Source organism: Tursiops truncatus, chromosome 15 (assembly GCF_011762595.2).
Source record: "Tursiops truncatus isolate mTurTru1 chromosome 15, mTurTru1.mat.Y, whole genome shotgun sequence".
NCBI lineage: Eukaryota > Metazoa > Chordata > Mammalia > Artiodactyla > Delphinidae > Tursiops > Tursiops truncatus.
In genome coordinates, this window is record NC_047048.1 from 20,683,782 (window position 1) to 20,703,158 (window position 19,377).

General features: G+C 43.1%; 1 protein-coding gene, 1 non-coding gene and 1 pseudogene across 5 annotated transcripts in view; 1 reads left to right on the plus strand and 2 right to left on the minus strand.

Annotated features, from left to right (window-relative positions):
* Nucleotides 1-19,377, plus strand: part of USP31 (ubiquitin specific peptidase 31) — a 75,813-nt gene that overhangs the window by 43,480 nt on the left and 12,956 nt on the right. For all 4 annotated transcript variants that reach the window (XM_019921870.3, XM_019921871.3, XM_073792213.1 and 1 more), the window contains 7 exons: nucleotides 492-672; nucleotides 3,621-3,732; nucleotides 4,332-4,426; nucleotides 5,847-5,924; nucleotides 6,520-6,649; nucleotides 12,404-12,523; nucleotides 14,789-15,014. In XM_019921870.3, the coding sequence (XP_019777429.1) occupies nucleotides 492-672; nucleotides 3,621-3,732; nucleotides 4,332-4,426; nucleotides 5,847-5,924; nucleotides 6,520-6,649; nucleotides 12,404-12,523; nucleotides 14,789-15,014 (942 nt within the window). The remainder of the gene's footprint in view (nucleotides 1-491; nucleotides 673-3,620; nucleotides 3,733-4,331; nucleotides 4,427-5,846; nucleotides 5,925-6,519; nucleotides 6,650-12,403; nucleotides 12,524-14,788; nucleotides 15,015-19,377) is intronic.
* LOC117308121 (T-complex protein 1 subunit zeta-like) lies at nucleotides 7,599-12,190 on the minus strand (annotated as a pseudogene).
* On the minus strand, nucleotides 8,957-9,085 carry LOC117308367 (small nucleolar RNA SNORA22). The gene has a single exon (XR_004522350.1). It is a non-coding gene; the product is annotated as a small nucleolar RNA SNORA22 (small nucleolar RNA).

Consider the following 19,377-nt stretch of genomic DNA (forward strand, 5'->3'; position numbering starts at 1 on the left):
TTGTAGGTCAATCCAGGCTAGTTGATTGTATTAAAGTTCCGTAATGGCTGTGAGTTTCTTATAAGTCTGGGTCTAAAGTGGGGAAAAGAAGCTGCTATTGGAATATTGAAGATCATTCTACATGTACTAGTCTTTATTTTTTATTAAAATCTTTTTATTTGGTTGCTGCTTGTATGGTCTCACTTTAAGTTTGTCTTGGTGGGTCATCTCTGCAAACTTGCCATTCTAAAACTAATATTCATTGAAGTGAAGAGTTTTAATTTTCAGTTTTTAAGGTAGTAGGTAGGTAAGGCGAGTTTAAATGAAATAATGGATGCAAAAAATTTTCTTATGACTAGATGAGTAATCTCAAAGTAGGTCATTTGTTCCTTTTTTCAATTGCAGCTTAAATAACATAATGACAACTTCTTAATTTCCCTAATGGGTAAATTTTTTGTAATGAAAGAATAAAAAATTTTGAAGAGATAAAGTAAGTTTTCATTTTGTTTTAGGAATCCACTTAAACAACAACCTAAACCACTTGAAATTTGGCTTGGATCATTATAGACTGTCTTCTTCTACACAAGCAGCAGCAAAGCAGGGGAGAGCGGACTTAACCCCCACGACAGCAGGAAGCGACAAGATTGTTCTGTTAGTGTGTAACCGAGCCTGCACTGGGCAGCAAGGGAAAAGGTGAAGACCAACTTATTTTCCAATAAATATTGAGACTTTAAAAGTCTAATATTTTCAAATGTTTTAAAAAGTAGGGATAAAAAAAATCCTTACTTTTAGTAGTTAATTGTTGATTCTGATATTTAGAAAGAGCATGTGTGTAAATTGACCTGCTTTGAGGGGTTGGGAGGGGGAGAAGATAAAATTAGGATGATAAGATCTGCGTTAGAATGGCTCCCAAGGTCATGTAGTTTTTAAAGGCACATTTCTCTTGTATATTTTCAGCTCAAGATCCTCCTGGGTATCTAGACCTATAGACCTATATCCAGCTACTTTCTTTACAGCATTTTTTCTTCTATTAATTCTTAACAAATCTACTTGGATGGCACGTGCACCTCAGTCTTGTGTTCCAAACTGAACTCATTGTGTTTCCCTATAAACCTGACCCTCCAGTATTTCCTGGCTTGGCAAATGGCACCAGTATTCATTCAGCTGCATGTAGTCAGACATTTGGGAGTTAGAAATCTCTCTCAAATCTGTTTCCTTCTGTAAGAATTTATGGGAGTTACTTTTCTTTTTTTTTTTCCTAAACATCTTTATTGGAGTATACTTGCTTTACAATGTTATGTTAGTTTCTGTATGGGAGTTACTTTTAAAGTAACTTTATCACAATAGTAATGTAACTTGAGTAATAACAAGATATGGATGTGTCTCAGGGAGGAAGGATACTGTGTTTCTAATATTTGTCAGAGTAGCATTTATATTAACTTTTTAAAATGTTGCTTTGAAATAAGTTTCGTATTTAAGAATGGTAAATAATGTAGAAGCAAAATGTGTTGATTTGTATGTTTGTGATGTTCATTAGCAGCTACTTTAGTGTTTGTACAGTGTGTTGGCCACTATTCTGAACACTAGGGATACAGCAGGATCTGTGTGTTCTCATGGAGCTTGCATCCTAGTTAGGACAGAGCCACTAAAGACAAGATGTTAAAACATGCGGGTGTGATAGAACGTGCTGGTGGGGTCTCTAGCAAAACTGTATTAGAGAGGGAGGCGAGGGGGGCCTCCCTGAGGACGCAGCAGCTGGGCTGAGCCGAGTGGGAAGGTGCGAACTGTGTGAGCCTCTTGGGAAGGGATCCCGTGAAGAGGGGACATCGAGTACAAAGATGCTGAGATTATGGCTGAGTAATATTCTATTGTGTATATGTACCACATCTTTATCCAGTCCTCTGCTGATGGACGTTTAGGGTGCTTCCACGTCTTGATTCCTGTAAATAGTGCTGCTGTGAACATTGGGGTGCAGGTATCTTTTCGGATTACGGTTTTCTCTGGATATTACCGGGGGAAAGGGGGCAAGGGATAAATTGGGAGATTGGGATTGACATATACATACTACTATATATAAAATAGATAACTAATGAGGACCTACTTGTATAGCACAGGGAATTCTACTCAGTACTCTGTAATCCCCTATGTGGGAAAAGAATCTAAAAAAGAGTGGATATATGTATATGTAGAACTGATTCACTTTGCTGTACACCTGAAACTAACACAACATTGTAAATCAACTATACTCCAATGAAAATTAAAAAGAAAAAAAGTTGCTGAGGTTAGAAGGAGCTTGACATGTTTAAGGGACAGAAGAAAAGGCAGCTCATCGTATTTATATAAAATAAAGAAATTATGAAATCCCTTTCATGATGCTAGTCTCTTAAAAGTGAGGGCATCGTCGTGTGAAAAATATGGCCTACTGATTTACACATCGTGCTTGTAACTTATTTCGCATCACAGTTGTCTTTAGGAAGGTAGGCTCACTCTTGAGTACTACTGTGAGTAAACTGGTACTTGTTAGGAGCGGGTTTCTTGGTGACCTTAGCACCCCCGCTTTGGCCTGAGTCAGGGTTTATCTGTTTGTTTATTCACTTGTTCATTCATTCATTCAGCATCTACTGTTGTCTAGGTATGGCTGTTTGGGCTAGGAAGATAAGTCGGTCACAGTTCCTGCTGTCAGGTAACACAGTCTGTTGGTGGAGGCAGCAGAATAAGCAGGCAGTATTTGTAGTGCAGCCGAGCTCAGGGAACAGATCAACAGGGTGCCAGTGGCTCCTTCTGCGGACGAGTAGGAAATAGCTTAAACGAAGAGTGAGAAGGGTAGTCCAGACTGAGGGAATTGGCTGTACGTTGGCGGTGTGAGTCGGACGCATTCAGAGCACAGCATGCAGGTCTGAATGGCTGGGGCTTGGGTGAGAGTTAAGGCTAGGCCAGTGCTCCTCCACGTTGGCTGCATATTAGAATCACCTGGGGAGCTCCTCAAACAGCCTTAGTGCTCCAGCCACAGACCAGAGGGATTGCAGCAGAATCTCGGGGGAATCATTGTGTTTTAAAGTTCCCTCGCTGATTTCAGCCTGCAGCCACTGCTGAGAACCATGGCTCTGCCTCTGATTCTCTAACACCTGTGAGCTCAGCACTGGATAGGAAACCTGGCAGGGGCCATGTGACTTCTGCCCTAGGCTAGGAGCTGACTTCTAGTGTCACTTACTTGCCAGTGCCTTCCTTGTTGTCAGACCACCCGGATGTGGCTGCCTGCCTGCTAGACCTTCCAGCCCTGTCTTTTCCTCTGGCACCTAACCCCTTCTATGTTTGACCCATGCTGCTTGCTAGACCCGTGTCCACTCCCACCTGCTTTCCTCCCCATCTCCACTAATCCTGTCATCTTATTACCTGGCACCATGCTCTATTAGAAGCCATTTTGGTGTATGAGTTGTTAAATTTCATTTAGAAATCTCAGTTTCCCTTCTGACTGTTTCATCCACTTATGAGAGTATTAAATTTCCTGTTTGTTTTATTTTGAGAACTGTCCTAAAACTAATTGTATTGTGATTCCATTTAAAAAGGTCATGAATAAGGAGTTACAGTATTAAAGGAATTGTCATACTTTTTAAGGTGATTATAATATTTATGTGTGCTAGATTTGGACTACCTTTTGTGCTGCACTTAGAGAAGACAATAGCATGGGACCTTCTGCAGAGGGAAATCTTGGAGAAGATGAAGTATTTCTTGAGGCCCACAGTTGGCATTCAGGTGTGTAAGCCTTTTGGTACTCCAGCATAGCATGTGTGTACCCAGTGAAGAAAGTCATTACAGTGAGATTGGAAGTTCAGACCTTTGCCCTTAGGGAAGACCAGACACTGAGCTGGAATGCTGGGGAGCCCTGGAGAAAAGCTGCGTAGTAAAATCTGCTGTGTTCAGGTTTTCCAGAATGAGGACTGCCCCTCATTTTATGAAGGGAGCTGACCACTGCACGGTTTTCCATGCACTGCCGGGTGTTCCTTTATAATGTTTGTCTAATAATTTTAGCACACGATCGGCTTGGAGAGATTTTGTAGACTATATATTTTCAAAATTATGATTTCTTTGTTAAGGTATCCGTGGAAGACTTATATTAATGTTCAGCTAAAGTAACATATTACATGTCTTGCGTAACATATTTGATATGTTAATGCATTTGGGGTAATCATACTTAAAGTGTATTAGAGTGGCTCAACAGCCTCACAGAATGTTGTAGAGAAGCATTTCGCAAAACAGTTTGCTCTCGCTCTAATCTGTTTTGGAAATGCCCCGGTGAACCACATGCCCTCGAAGAGAAACTCAGCCTGATTTACCTTTGCCATTTGTTGCAGGTGTGTCCATTCAGTTTGCGAGTGGTCAGTGTCGTGGGAATAACATACTTGCTGCCCCAGGAGGAGCAGCCCCTGTGCCACCCAACAGTAGAAAGGTAAAAAAAAAAAATCACCTTCTAGACTTTCATATATGTTTGTGTGTAATTTCTAGTGATGTCTGATGTAATTTCCACATAAGTGTGGTGGGTCCTCCAGGCTCACTTAGAAAGTAAACACTTATTTTAATTTGGTTCATATTTGAGTAGGATATGTTTTATGATCTCTTTTGGAATCGGGAAAGCCTAGAGTACTGATGTTAGGAAAGTAAATTGATTGGTCTCAGGACCGCAGATGAATTGCACTTTCATATTCACCAAGATAAAAGTTTTCCAAAGTAGGATTCTAATCATAACACTTTCCTCCTTGAAATCCTTAAATGGTAACCCGTGGCCTCAAAGATAAAGCCCAGTTTCCACAGTATGTGAAGTTCTCCACAGTTTGAACCCTGACTACCTCCCTTCTGTCAGGCCTCTTTCTTCTCCCCACTATATTAAACATTCAGCAGCATCAAAGTACTGAGGGTTGCTTGAACGCACAGTGTGGTTTTATGTGTGCCTTTGCACGTGTAGTTTCCTCTGTTGATAATTCATTCCTTCTGAGCCTCTCTTCACACTGTCCCTCCTCTCCCCCTTAGAATTATCTTCTCCCTCTGCTATGTCTGTGCTTCTACATACTTCTGTTATTAATAAAGTAATAGAGATATGTGTATATAGACACACGATACATATGTGGATACATATAAATATAAAAACACATTATTGTTTTTATTATAATGACTTTTTCAACAAATATCGTAGTGCCCTGCATTTCAGGATTCCAAAAAAGTATACGACATGGTTCTGTTTGAAAGCAACTCACTGTTTGGTTTTAGAGATTAGAGTTAATAGATTAGATAATGATCCAAAACATTGCAAAACTTAAAAACTATTTGATGGGTAATACTGACTGTTAATGCTGAGTATCTCAGGAGATGGCCAAGGAGCCAAGGAGCTCAGGGGAAATAAGTGAGGGGAAACTTGAGGGGTGCCTTGTAGGAAGGCACAGTTTACATTGGTGTGGGCATGGTCCAGGGACCAAGCGTGGCCTATGGGGGCAGGTGGAGAGATGCAGGAGCAGAGTTTGTTCCCAGAGAGACTATCGTCCCGTCCAGTCTCTATTGATTTGGTGAGATATTGGACAAAAATTGGAAAGATCATAACATCTTAAGAGTTATTGTGGATGACCTTATAGTGTGGTACTAAATTTATTCCAATATCTTTATTTCCATATTGAATATTTTAATTTAAGGATTTTTCAGTCCAGTTGTAATCAAGTTATTAAATAAGAGTTTATAATGGTCAGAAACCTTTTCTGATGGGGAACGATGATGAAGATTTTCAGCAATCACACTATGATTTCAGATTTCAGATAGGATGTATATTTAATTAAAATCATTTATTTAGAAAGTAATATGTGACTTCCTTCCCCATCCTATAGGGCACTAAAATCTTGTGGACCAGGTGGCACTGCTCATGTGAAATTAGTGGTAGAATGGGACAAGGAGACAAAAGATTTGTAAGTATTTTTTTTTACTTAGTGTTTGTAGAGTCATTGTCTTAATTATCACTATAATAGCATACCTTTGATCTTTCAAATTAGCTGAAACACAAACCTCTGTTTTCTTTAGCTAAGTATCCAAGTGTGTTGCTGATCCTTTATTTAAGTAATTTATTATTTCTCTCCTACACATTCTGTCATCTGGATCCCAAAACCTTAGAACATTTGTTTGCTGCTAATGAGACAGAAGCTATATATTCATTAACTACTGTGTAGGTCAAATTACTTCTTTTATTACAGACCCATTAACTCTAGCAAGTTATGCCAAATGCATGCCCTTTGATACAGAGGACAAGGATATATGATGAATCAGTACAGTTTGTGCCCAATCCCAGAAAAAACAATTCCAAGTTATTTCTTGAAAATAACGTTATAGATAGAGAACGTCTCACGACATTTTGGAACATAGAAAAGTTGGATTGCCACTTTTACTTTCTTACATATTGACCTTTTTGGTTATGAATTTACAGCCACGTTGTGAAGCTGTTAATTGTATTTTGTATCAGTTTTCCAAGACATTCTCTAATACATGCTTTTTCTCCCCTGACTGCAGCTTGTTTGTAAATACCGAAGATGAGTATATCCCTGATGCAGAAAGTGTCCGGCTGCAAAGGGAGCGTCACCATCAGCCTCAAACTTGCACTTTATCCCAGTGTTTCCAACTCTACACCAAAGAGGAGCGGGTAAGGGCTGGGCAGCATTTGTTGGGTGGTGAGGGTAGTAGGGAGGGCCCAGGGCAAGATGACAGTGGGGAAACAAATTATGCACCAGAAAACTCCCCAAGGATTTTTGCATTTACATAGATTTTGCACATGTGATGTGCATCTTAGTGTTATTCCTCTTAGGATTTTAACAAAAAGTAGTTTAAATTTCTGGAAAACCTTGATTAAATGAAATGCTCTAGATGTGAACCTTTGTATAGTTCCTTTTTTTTTTTCTTTTTACTTTTTAATGGTTAATGATAAAGTTATATTTTTGTTTCAATTTAGAGATTTTAAATTATTTTCCTTAGTAACTAGATCAGTGGTTCTCAACTTTTTGGAACTAAGAACATAGGTGCCATTTTAATTAAAATTAATTAAAATTAAAAATTCAGTTCCTTAGTTGCATTAGCCACATTTCAAGGGCTCAGGAGACACATGTGGCTAGTGACTCGTATTGGACAGTGTAGATATAGACATAAAGTTCTCTTGGACAATGCTTTAGACTACTTAGCATAGTGTTTGCAGATCGTAGGTACTCAGTAAATATTTGAATGAATGGATGGACAAATAGTGGATAGGACCCTTGCCTATGTGTTTTTTTTTTTTTTCAACAGGAATATTTAATAACAAGGTAGATAACATGTTTATCTAACATATATTTTTATATAACTGAAGCTAAAGCAAAACATCCTGTTATTGGATAAATATGGCCTGCTGTACGTGTGTACACTGCAGTGCAATTAAAAAAATACTGTAAATATAATTTCAGAACTTCAGAATTTGAATAGGTGCCAGTATTCTGTCCTTTTTTCATATGGGAAAAGAAAATGCCTTTGAAAATCATTTGAAGCTTGGAGCAAAATTCTATAGCTGTATTCTTAATATCACTCTGGAGAGCCTTCATGATTCAGGTGATACAAGGGAAGCTTCAGTTCAGCCTTTCTTTCGGAGAAGACATTCCAGCTTTCATGATCTCATCAACCAGGAGAATATTGGTGGCAGTTACAGTGCAGGAGTGAAGAAGCTGTTTCTTTACATAGTAGTGTTCCCATATGCCTCCCATTGGCTTACCTGGGTTCAGGTCCGCACCCACAAGCTGACCTGAATGTTCTGCTTGGACTCAAACTAGTGTTTCCTGAAGGTCCAAACCAGAGTTCTGAGCAAGAGCCTTGTGAATAATGAGCACTGCATTAGCAAGTACTTGAACTCCCAAGTTGGGCCCTGCCCTTTACACTGACTGGGCTTTTATTTAATCAGGGCTTCTTCCATTGCCACTTGCACTGCACCAGTACCTGGAATGACACAGCCATCATCAATAACATTTTTAACAGCTGTCAAGCCACCTTTGATTGCATCTTTGATTTGCATGAGTGTGTACTTATTTGGTCCTTTGATCAGTAATGTGATGGACGTTACGTTTCTCAATTAAATCAAACTTCTCTTCTCCCAGTGTGTAGTCATAGACAAGTCCTGCATTTCCCAAACAATCAGGGTTTAGGTCATCAATAGAATTTAGAGCTACCCCACCACGAGCAAGCGTCAGCCTTTCCACATTTCTCTTAGGTCCTTCTTTTGCAAGAGCATCTAAGGCAAAGGGGTCAATTCCCTTTTGATTAATAACAACAAATCCTTTATCTGAATCACCACCACACTTCCTTTCAAAGTTCTATTATTTTTTTAACTCCATCTTGAGCGAATTTTCTTTCAGTCTTCACTAATTTCTCTCTTCTGCACGCTTATTAAAAAAAAGCCAGAATTCACTTGTTTTTTCATATTCTAATGGCACATTTCATATGAAGATGTATGCATCTTCTACTTTTTTTTCATATCAGGATGCCATGTCCCATGATCCAAAACAAGACCTCTGATTAAGCTTGTATAGGTTTCAGATTTATGTTTCATCCCTGTGATCTCAACCATGAAGGGGTCACTACGTTCATCTTGTTTTTTAATGGCCAAAATGGAGTCCACTACAGCGTTTGTTAAAACGTCAGCAAGTTTAGCATGAATTTTAGTATGTAGAGATGTTCTGGCCACGTCTGTAAGTGTTTTTTCACTATTCATCTCTTTGCATATTTTGACTAGTTGCCAAAACTGAAGTGCCTTTTTCTTTGCAGCTTCAAATCCTTCTGTTATTATTTTGAGATGAAGATCCTATAACAAACACATGGTTACAAAACCACCACTAATACTAGAGATCTTCAGTTAGATGCAACTATAGTTCGTGATAAAGCAGATTTATGGAAGGATGTTCTGGATCATTCATACCCTTTAATACAACTAATATGATGTGCTGACTTTCTGAATACTTTACAAAGGATAAATAAGCTTTCAGTGTAGAGAAAAAGAACAGACATTGCTCTAGCACAGAGCTGAAACCAAGGAACTAAGGCACTCTTGGTGTTCACTGTGCAACAGGCCTTTGTGGTTTTTAAACCTCTCCAGGTTCAGGCGCCTTGAGAAACCTTGACGAGAGCTCTTGGAGTTCATCTGATTTTGAGTTGATGTTTAGGATCATAATTCTGGCTACTGATTCTTACTGCTCACTCTTGCATATAGGGAATCATGCAATTTCAGGGTCAGAGGGGGCTTTAAATTTCTTTTTTCTAATGGTTGAGTTCTGCCTAATTTCAAATAGGTGATTATCCAGCCACTGTTTTTCAGAGACACCATTTTCTCTTAGGGTATCTCTGATGGTGACTGACGTTAACCTGAAATATGTCCCTGGTTGCTACAGCCAGCAGGTGAACTCTCAGGTCGTCAAGAACAGAGGACAGGTCTTCATTTTCTTCTACTTGTTTGTCCTTCAAATATTTGAAAATAGTTTTCATCTTCTAAGTCTTTTCTCCCCCAAGCAGTTAACAGCTAATTCCTTTAATAGTTTTTCATTAGACGTATTTTTCCAATCTTGGGCTTATATAAATAATTGGCTTTGAAACTGGTTGATCACATGCTGTATGTAGCACCTTATCCTATTTAGCTTTTTTTTTTCTTAAATTGATTTGGGAGATGTCTGAGAATGTCACAAAGCTTAAAGGTGAGCAGATCTACTAGATGATAACATTGATCAGAACATCTGATCAGATCAGAACATCTCGCTGATCTTTCAAGCTAGCCAGATACATTTTAATAGGGCTTTGTTCATTCAATCCATGTCTGTTGAGTACACACTATGTGCCAGGTACTGTGCTAGGAACTGGGAATATAGCAGGGACCAAGACAGAGGAAGGTTGAGAAAAGAAATGAGGCCACTGTGGCTGGGGCACAGCAGGTGAGAGAATCCATCCTGGTCGTAAAATAACCCCAGCATGTCTAGCAGTGTCCGGCCCATGGAAGGCATTCAGCAAATCTATGCCACAGTGAACGAATGAGTGAGTATTCCTTGGGGAGCTCAGTCACTGGGTCCAAAAATAACAGTCCAGATATGGAAGAGGAGGAGGTCAGACTTAGCAGTGGGCTGTGTGACGATAACTTTGGGGTCACGTTGTCTTCAAGCTCAATATGATCAGCAGTGTCATGTGGGTGTCAGCCGCTGTTGGCTACCTAAGGATGCTTTAGAAACAGTGTCCAGAACTCAGATGGTGATAGCACTGCTCTTCTCATTACCTTAAATGTTCACTGTTAAGAGACTGACATCCCGGGGCACAAGCAGAGAGTGTGGATAGGGGATGGCGCGGCTGAGTGTATCTTGACGAAGGAGACCTTAAGTGAGGATCTGATAGTTATTTTCACATACTTCGAGGGCCATCCTGTGGATAAGGGGTTGGACTTAATTGTATCTAAAAAGCAGAATTAGAGATTGGAAATTACAGGGAGAGTGATTTTGTCTTAATAAGAGGAAGAACTTTGTAACAGACTGCCTGAAAGTGGAACAGCTGCCTCTGGGGCTAGTCGTCTTCCTTGCTGGGCAGTTAGCGAGGCTGGCCACGCTCCAAGGGTGCTCTGCAGGCCTAGCAGCTCTTTGTGGCAGTTTACAACGAGATAAGTACAGAAGTCGAGCAGTGTTGTAGAAACTGTCAAAGCTGCCAGACATTGTCTTGACATTCTTACTGTATCTTATCAAAGAGTATCTGTTTATGATGTATTGGAAATTAAAAAACAAATAAACAACAACCTGTTCCTTTACCACGAGCACTGGGCTGATGGCCACATCTGTAGACAGCGTGTTAGCACAGATGTGGACATGCCAGATGACAGTTAGGTTCCTCCCGCCTAACTTTCTTTCTTTTTTTTTTTTTAACATCTTTATTGGAGTATAATTGCTTTACAATGGTGTGTTAGTTTCTGCTGTATAACAAAGTGAATCAGCTATGCATATACATATATCCCCATATCTCTTCCCTCTTGCGTCTCCCTCCCCACCTCTCTAGGTGGTCACAAAGCACTGAGCTGATCTCCCTGTGCTGTGCCTGCCTAACTTTCTGATTCACTGCTATCCACCCAGACTTCTGTCTCCCCCCATCTTTCCTACACACATGACAGGATCTCCCTCTCAGGAAAAATAACTCCCTCACTTCTGCTTCCCTTTCAAACTACTGTGCTGGTCTTTCTCTTCTTTTCTGTGTAACTTTACCATTTAGTGATTTCAGGTCTTTCCCTTTCCTCCCTTCCAAACTCTTGTCATCTGTCTGACTTGCGTTTCTGACATTGCTCTCCGAAGTTCTCGGGGCCCATAGTTTGCTCAGTTCAGTGGCCTCTGCTCAGTCTGCATTTGACCTCTCCGTGGGCTATGGTACTGATAACCACCCTGTTCTTGCCACTCTCTTTTCTTGGTGTGCATAAAAGGAATGCTTCTGATTTGCCTATTTTTCTGACTGTGCAGCCTCAGGTTCTGGTGGTTTCTCGACCTTTGTGTTTCCCTTAAAAATCGGCCTTCTGCAAGATTCTGTCCTTGGCTTCTTTCTCTTCCATCTGAGTGGGCATTGCCATCTGTTTCCGTGGCTTCCCTTACCTCATTGTGTTGATGGTCCCAGATCTGACGCATCTTCTGAAATCCAGAGGAGATTTTAAAAATCTCTCTTACCAGACCTGCTCTGTTAGTACCTTTGTGCTGTCATCCTGAAACCCTTGCCTGCAGAGGTGACGTACGTGGATTCGAGGGCTCAGAGGGATGTTGAGGAAGATCTTGTTGGTAGCAGGATGGGGAGGGTTGTTCGGAGCAGTTTGATGCTTGGGGGAGAGAGGACAATTAAGAGACTTGAGGAAGTCCAGGTAAGAGCGAGTGAGGACTTTGAATTACGGTGGATGGAGAGGAGGAGATGGGTGTGAGGAATGGCAGAGAGTGTTACCTCGGATGGACGTGGAGCAGAGGAAGAGGGAAGGGTTTGAGGCTTTGGGTTAACCCCCCGTGTTCTGCTCTTGACGGGTGGTTGTGGTATTTGCTGGGGTAGGACATACAGGAGGAGGAGAAAAGGGAGCTATATTGATGTAAAGGCAACGAGTTGAGCTTGGGAGTGTGCTGAGCATGAGGTGCTTCTGTGGCATCTAACATCTCTGTGCAGTATTTACCTGGTTGGTCATTCCTTTTGGAGAGGTAGTCTGTTCAGCAAATGTTCGGGTGCCAGCTCTAGCCAGGCGCCACTCTTAATTGTGTTTTTCTGTCGGCTCCCATCGGACATGGTTTGGGGAGATCCAGCGCCGTGCCGCGCCCTGGCCGGGAAGTGTCTGGCCGTCTCCTGTAGCAAAGTCTTGCCTGAAGCGGCTCTTAACAGAAGTCGTGCTCCTTGTTTTCAGCTTGCCCCAGATGACGCCTGGCGTTGCCCGCACTGTAAGCAGCTGCAGCAGGGGAGCATTACCTTAAGCCTCTGGACTCTGCCTGATGTGCTCATTATACATCTAAAGAGATTTCGACAGGTAAGGAAACCCTCTGTCACAGGGAAAAAAGCTGCGACCAAGTTTCTTACGCCCCTTACTGGTGGGCTGTTGGGCGGGGAGCTCTTTGGTGTCCCTGTTTGATCCTGTGATCCTGTGTTGTCGCAGACACACATCTGCCCCTGCGTTTGGGGCCATGTGTTTTGCTCTTTCCCAGAGCAGTTTGCGCGTCCTGTGGCCCTTTAAATCCTCACCATTGTAGTTCATACTGCAGGTATTTTACTCTGTTCCTGAGGATTTGCTTCAGATTTGTAAATGTTGTGCTCAAGTAAGTGCACTTTGGGATTAAAAAAAAAAAGCTGAGCGCCTTTCTTGGGGGTGGGTAGAATTCTATTTCTGCCTAAAGTAATAACGGGTGTTGTCCTGCTTCCAAGGAGCAGTTGTACAGTTGTGGAGATGAGTCATAAATATATACAAAGAAAATCTGCTTTGAGTTGTGTTGCTTTGTGAGTCAGTTTCCCCACAGAGGCTCTCTATTCCTAAGGTTAGAGTTGTCCTGGGCAGCCCCCTTGTAAGGGAGGTAAATGAGAGGTAAACGCTGGAGGAGTCTGAGCCTGGCGTAAGAAAGTTTGCATCTGAAAGATTAGGAGGAGGCCTGTACGGGGTGAGCTGGGAGCGGGGCTGCACATGTGTAGTGGCTGAGGGAGCAGCGGGTGCAGAGCGTGTGCAGGAGGCTGAAAGCTGAGGCCAGTGTGGCTGCAGCTCCGGGGGTCGGGGGGAGAAAGGCGTACGTTGAGGTAGAAGAGCAGGCAGGGGCTGGTCGTCCAAGCAGTCCTTGTAGGCAGAGTGGGATTCTGAAGCAGGGAAGCAACATGACCGAATTTGTGCTTGGAGGAGACCATTCAGCCTGCTGTGTGGAGAATTAGAGGCTACAAGGATGAAGACAGGGAGACCTGAAGGAGGCCTTTGCAGTCTCCACGGGGGCGGGGGCCGGCCGATGGCTCGCAGTGGAGTTGCGGCAGTGGAGGTGGAGAGACCTGGAGAGACTTGAGAGATGTCTAGGGCTGGCTGATGAAGTGACTGTGTCGGGGGCGTGCACATGGTCCCCAGGGTGGCCTTTCACACACAGGTTTGGGGTCCAGCTCCTGTAGTAGTGAGGAGTGGGCACTTGCCCTGAGTGTCCCAGCCGTACGCTTCCATTGGGATCTTTCAGGGGGACAGCCAGTTGAGGGTTTGAACCCAGCTTCTCTGTCTCTTTCCATACACACAGACTGGCTTCCTTTGCTTTGTTTCTTTTGAAGACATATCATCACCCTTCCAGCGCCCCAACTCAAAACTGCAGTGTCATCTTTGACTCTTCTTTCCCTGTCACCTAGGCAGTCACCTCTTCGGCCTGGTTGTGCCTCTCCACTGCCTCCTGTACGTGTCCCCTTCTCCCCATTCTTGCTGTCATCCTGCCAGTTCCAACTTCTGATACTTCCGAGCTGGTTGCAGTTGCAGTGTCTTTTCATTGGTTTCGTAACCTACACTGCTCTTCCATTTCTACCATGTTTTGGGCACTACTTAATGACAGCTCTGATGGCATCACCTCCTCCCTCAAAGCCTCAGCGCTTCTCCCTTGACTGCAGGACAAGGTCCAGGTTCTTTAGCCTGACCTTCCTGACCATGCAAGACCCATCCTACCTTTCTCTTAGGAACATTTTTCTTCCCTTAGTAGGTCCATAGTTCCTTGGGATGGGAATTACCTGTGCCCGATTAATTTTTTAAAGCTCCCATAGACACAGGAAACATTCGGTAAATATCTACTCAACTGATGGTTGGATTTCCCAGTGGGCTTAATGGGAAATACAGATTGCCCAAGATTGTCAACTAAATGACTATATTAAGTTAAGTCACTGTTAACTGTTAATTTGTCGGAGGAGTTGGGAAGGAAAGAGTCCCTGTTCTGTGAATGGCTGTTCTGTGCCAGCACTGTGCTTTCCCTTCACATATGTTGTTATTCCATTACTTTTCATGCCTCTTTCGTGACAGAGGTTTCAGGATGAACCCTTTATCAGGTAAGGCAATGAAGGCTCATTAACCCTTATATGTAGATCATCGCTGGTTCCATTTTTGGTGATATTAAAACCTGTTCCTCCAGTTAGATAAAACTGTTAATCTGTTTCCCTGTGTTGTATGTGTCTTTGGAAACATCAGATAGGTAACTCAACCCTACTTCAGTTGATAGGGTCTGCCTTTCACGCTAAACTGATCTACCATCTGCTTGCACGAAAATACCATCAGAACTTGTTTTTCTTCTTGCCACAGGAAGGAGACAAGCGTATGAAACTTCAGAACATGGTGAAGTTCCCTCTGACTGGCCTGGACATGACACCTCACGTGGTTAAGAGAAGCCAGAGCAGCTGGAGTTTGCCATCCCATTGGTCTCCATGGAGACGGCCCTACGGACTCGGGCGGGACCCTGAGGACTACATCTATGACCTGTATGCTGTGTGCAATCATCACGGCACCATGCAAGGGGGGCACTACACAGGTCTGCAGCGCGAGAGGCCGGGCGCCTGTGCTGACGATTCCTCCCGACATGTTTTGCTTGTGACAGGGTTGCTTTGCTTCAGAACCTCGCTTTCTCTTCCAGCAGGCAGTGTGCCAACCGTGAGGGCAGTTTTCATCCTTTGGTTCTCTGCCCTGAGTTAGATCGTCTGGTCGGGCTCTGACCCAAGCAGGGAATGGTGTGTGCAGATGGGTGACATCGTCTGGCTCACCCTGGACTTGCTTTCTTGACCTCACCTGCATGCCCCGTTTAAGGTTTTGCTCTGCTTCCTTGAGGACCTAACATCTCTTTTATTTGGAGTGGTTGTGAACCACTTTTATAGTGTCTTTCGAGTGACTTGGAAGGGGTTTTCTTTTTGCTGTATGGTTAAATTTACTTTTTCATTTGTCAAAGCAATAGTGCTCATCATATGAAATTTAGAGACTAGAGAGAGACAGACGGAACAGTGCTATCAACCCACGAGATTATCACTCAGAAATAACCCATGAGATTAGTGCTCAAAAAATGGTAACATTTTTAGAAACTGTGGTAAAATATACACAACAAAATTTACCGTTTTAACCATTTTTAAGCATACGGTTCAGTGTCATTAAGTACGTTCGTATCTTTGTGCAACCATCACCACTGTCCATCTCCAGAGTTTCTTTCATCTTCCCAAATTGAAACTCTGCATCCATTAAACAGTAACTTCCTGTTTACTCCTCGCCCATCCCCTGGCAGCCACCATTCTTTCTATGAATCTGACTGCTCTAGGTACCACATGTAAGTGGAATCATACAGTATTTGTCCTTTTGTGTCTGGCTTATTTCATTTAGCATAATGCAGTCAAGATGCACCCACTTTGCATCGTCTGTCAGAATTTCCTCTTTTTAAGGCTGATAATATCCCATTGGATGTAGGTGACATTTTGATATGTGGTGTTTCCTTCCAGTGTTTTTCTGTACGTTCTGGCCATTATTTTATACTGTTGTGATTGGCCATTTTTTTAAATGTCCAATGCTCTGTTCAGGTGAACCTTTATGGAACACCTCCTCTACGTCCTGCTTGCACTGGGCTGTGTCACATCAGAGACACACTGGAAATGAAAAGATCTCGACCTCTGTCTTCCAAGAGTGTAATCAAGTGGTTGAGGCGGTGTAGGTACACTTAAAATGAAGGAGCAGGATGTGTATTAGGTTCTGTGGTTGAAGTGTGAACAGAGCAGGGGCTGGAGGAGAGAGTGGTCAGAGCGGCCTCCTCCTGGAGGGTCAGGAGAAGCTATTGGGATTAGTAACCTGCTGCCTACACGTGAGGCCCTTATGGGCTAATGGGGCAGACGCTTAATTTTTTTTTAATAAATTTATTTGTTTGTTTTTATTTTTATTTTATTTTTGGCTGCATTGGGTCTTCGTTGCTGCACGGGCTTTCTCTAGTTGTGGCGAGCAGGGGCTACTCTTTGTTGCAGTGCACGAGCTTCTCATTGCAGTGGCTTGTCTTGTTGCGGAGCATGGGCTCTAGGCGCGCGGGCTTCAGTAGTGTGGCATGTGGGCTCAGTAGTTGTGGCTCATGGGCTCTAGCGCGCAGGCTCAGTAGTTGTGGCAAACAGGCTTAGCTGCTCCGCGGCATGTGGGATCTTCCCGGACCAGGGCTTGAACCTGTATCCCCTGCATTGGCAGGCGGATTCTTAACCACTGTGCCACCAGGGAAGTCCCAACAGACGCTTAATTTTTGTAAATATTATTTTTAATGACCAAAGAATATTCAGTTGATGGAACTCTAATGTGATATAACCGTTCCCCATTGTTGAACACATATATTGTTTCCGGTTTTTAACTTTGAAGATAACTGATGGACATATTTGTGTGTAGTCACCTTTTCTGTACTTTAATTCTGTATTTCCTTGAGAGTGAGTCTCAGAAATGGAATTATTGGGTTAAGGGCTTTCATGCATGCTGGGGAGGCAGGTAGATTTGGGGGCTTCTTGCTTGGACATCTGTATGTCGGGGGACTTGATGTGAGGGTCCTCCTACTGTATAGGTGGCCAGGACTCAGATTTCTGCATCCTTCTCACTCAGCCTATTTGGCATGAACACTTCTCTGGGACTTTTTGTTTCTGCAGTTCAGTGGTTTCTGCAGCAAGACCCCAGGGTGCTAGTGATTCATAAAGGTAGGGGGAGGTAGAGGAGGGTAGGCTGTGCCAGTTGGTGTTTCAGTCTCTGGGAGACTGTTCCCCGGCAGTTAACCCTGAGACCCCTGCAACATGGTGAAGGAGCCTCTCGGGCCCCAGACCCCCTCCTTGGCCCAGCACAGTTACTCTCTCAACCTGCTCTTCCTCGGGAGACAGGGGACGTGGAGTGTGACTGGACACAACAATCTTTTGTTCTCGAAACCTGTTTAGTTCTAGTTCTTTCAGTACGCTGCCGGCCGCAGTCACTTGTGAGAGGAATCATCCCGACCTGGAGCGTATCTCGTAGTGGAGCCGTTTGGATGGCCTCTACTTGCCCTCGGAAGTACTTGAAGGAGAAAAAGGGGACAGAGGATCTATTGAAAAGTCCGTAGAAGACAAAGTTAATATTAATTAAATGCTTAAGTATGTTTTACCTCGTGTTTTGGTTTAAGCCAAATTTTAATACTGTATTTTGTGTCTTACATATGTTATATTTATATTTTGGGGGGCCACTTGTATGATAAGTGTTGTGTGTCTAGTTGGATTTTTGCTTTTGTGGCATTCCCGGTCATATCTGCATTCTTCCATACTGAGTCACAGAGTTATATACTCAGGGACTCTGAGAATTGAAAGGGACTTAGAGGGAATTTAATTTCACTAATGAGCTGGTGAAGTAGTGCCTTTGCCAGCGTCACTGGTTGGTGTTCATGTAGCTTCAGCTTTGGTAGAGAATCTCCTGTGTGTAACAGTGTTTCTCAGGAAAATACGGGTGAGCACGTTGTGTGGTTTCTAGCAAGAAATTGTTGAGGAAAATCGGACAGTGCCAGATTTTCACCTGTCATGTTGCTCTTTGTATAGCATAGACTCTGGAAAGTGCCCGGAAACCCATAACTGCCTTGGAGGCAGTACAAATTAGGGAGAGGAGTATGGGTTAGAAGCTAGACACGTGTTCCTAGCTCTGTGACCTTAGGTGGGTAACCTTATTCAAACCTGGCGACCATGTGAGGGAGGCAGAAGTGCTCGTGCCTGCCTCCTGGGGCCTGTTACCGACGAGGGGCTCGTGGTAAGCATCCCTTTCCCGTGCTTAGGCCATACGGCTGCTTTTCTGATGAGAACATTTTAAGTACCTCAGCATTGTTGAGTTAAAGATATCTTGTTTTTAAGCTTTCATTTGGAGTGTTTATTTTAATGTGTTCTTTTATTTTGCACTGGTTCTAACTATAATTACATGGTACATGTATGGCTGACTTGTGTAAGGAGTCTAGAACAGTGCTTCTCAAACCATCTGTGATGAGGAACCTTTAAAAAAATTTCTTAAACCTTTTTTTAAAATGTCCAATTCTTCATGAACCAGTACTTTTGCAAAAACACAATAAAAGTATCATACAGTATCAGATTGCTATGAATGTTTTTAAATGCTTACCTCGTTGTGGTGCTTATCTCATGGACTGGCACCGGTCTGTGAGCCACAATTTGAGTAGCACTGGTCTAGGAAATACTTCAGAAAATAGCGCTGGGAAGAAAAGCACATAGAATTATTTTATAAATACGTCATTGACCCATTCATGAGTCCCTGTGCTGCCTTAGTTTCCACACCGTGACGGAGGACAGACCATCCTGAGGAGAAACGGACTGAAGCTGGTACAGGCTGCTCCGTCACCTCCTCTCGGGCGCGTTCCCCCTTACAGACCTCCCACTCCCGCTCCCGAATAGCAGCCCCTCACCGGCTGGGTCGTTCATCCAGCAAGCCTGATGACACCACTGACCAAGCAGTAGCTTTTTACCAGCTGCATTTGCTGCTTGTGTCTCCCTTTCTCTGCCGTCTGGTTCCAGTGAGTCCACAGCTGCAGACGACTTTCCTCCCTACAGTCAAAGGTTCTTCTTCTGCTCTTCTTTTTCGGGAAAAAGAAGAGCAGAAGTATAGCCCTTCCTCTTCCGGGTCCCTTTCGTCTCCTCGGAGTCCGTACTTAGCAAAGTGGTTGTGGCCTGTCGAGGGAGTCACTCCTGGTGCCACTCGGGGCCTTATGTGTCCTGCCCCTGGGGCCCTACTGAGCCTGTTCCAGCGTTCAGCTAAATATTCCAGCACTCGTTTATTTTCACCCCAATAAATGGGTCTTTTTAGAAAGAATTGTAAGAGTGTACGTTTCTGGATCAAGCTTATCACACTCCTTGATGATTCACAGGATGGCGTGTCTCCAT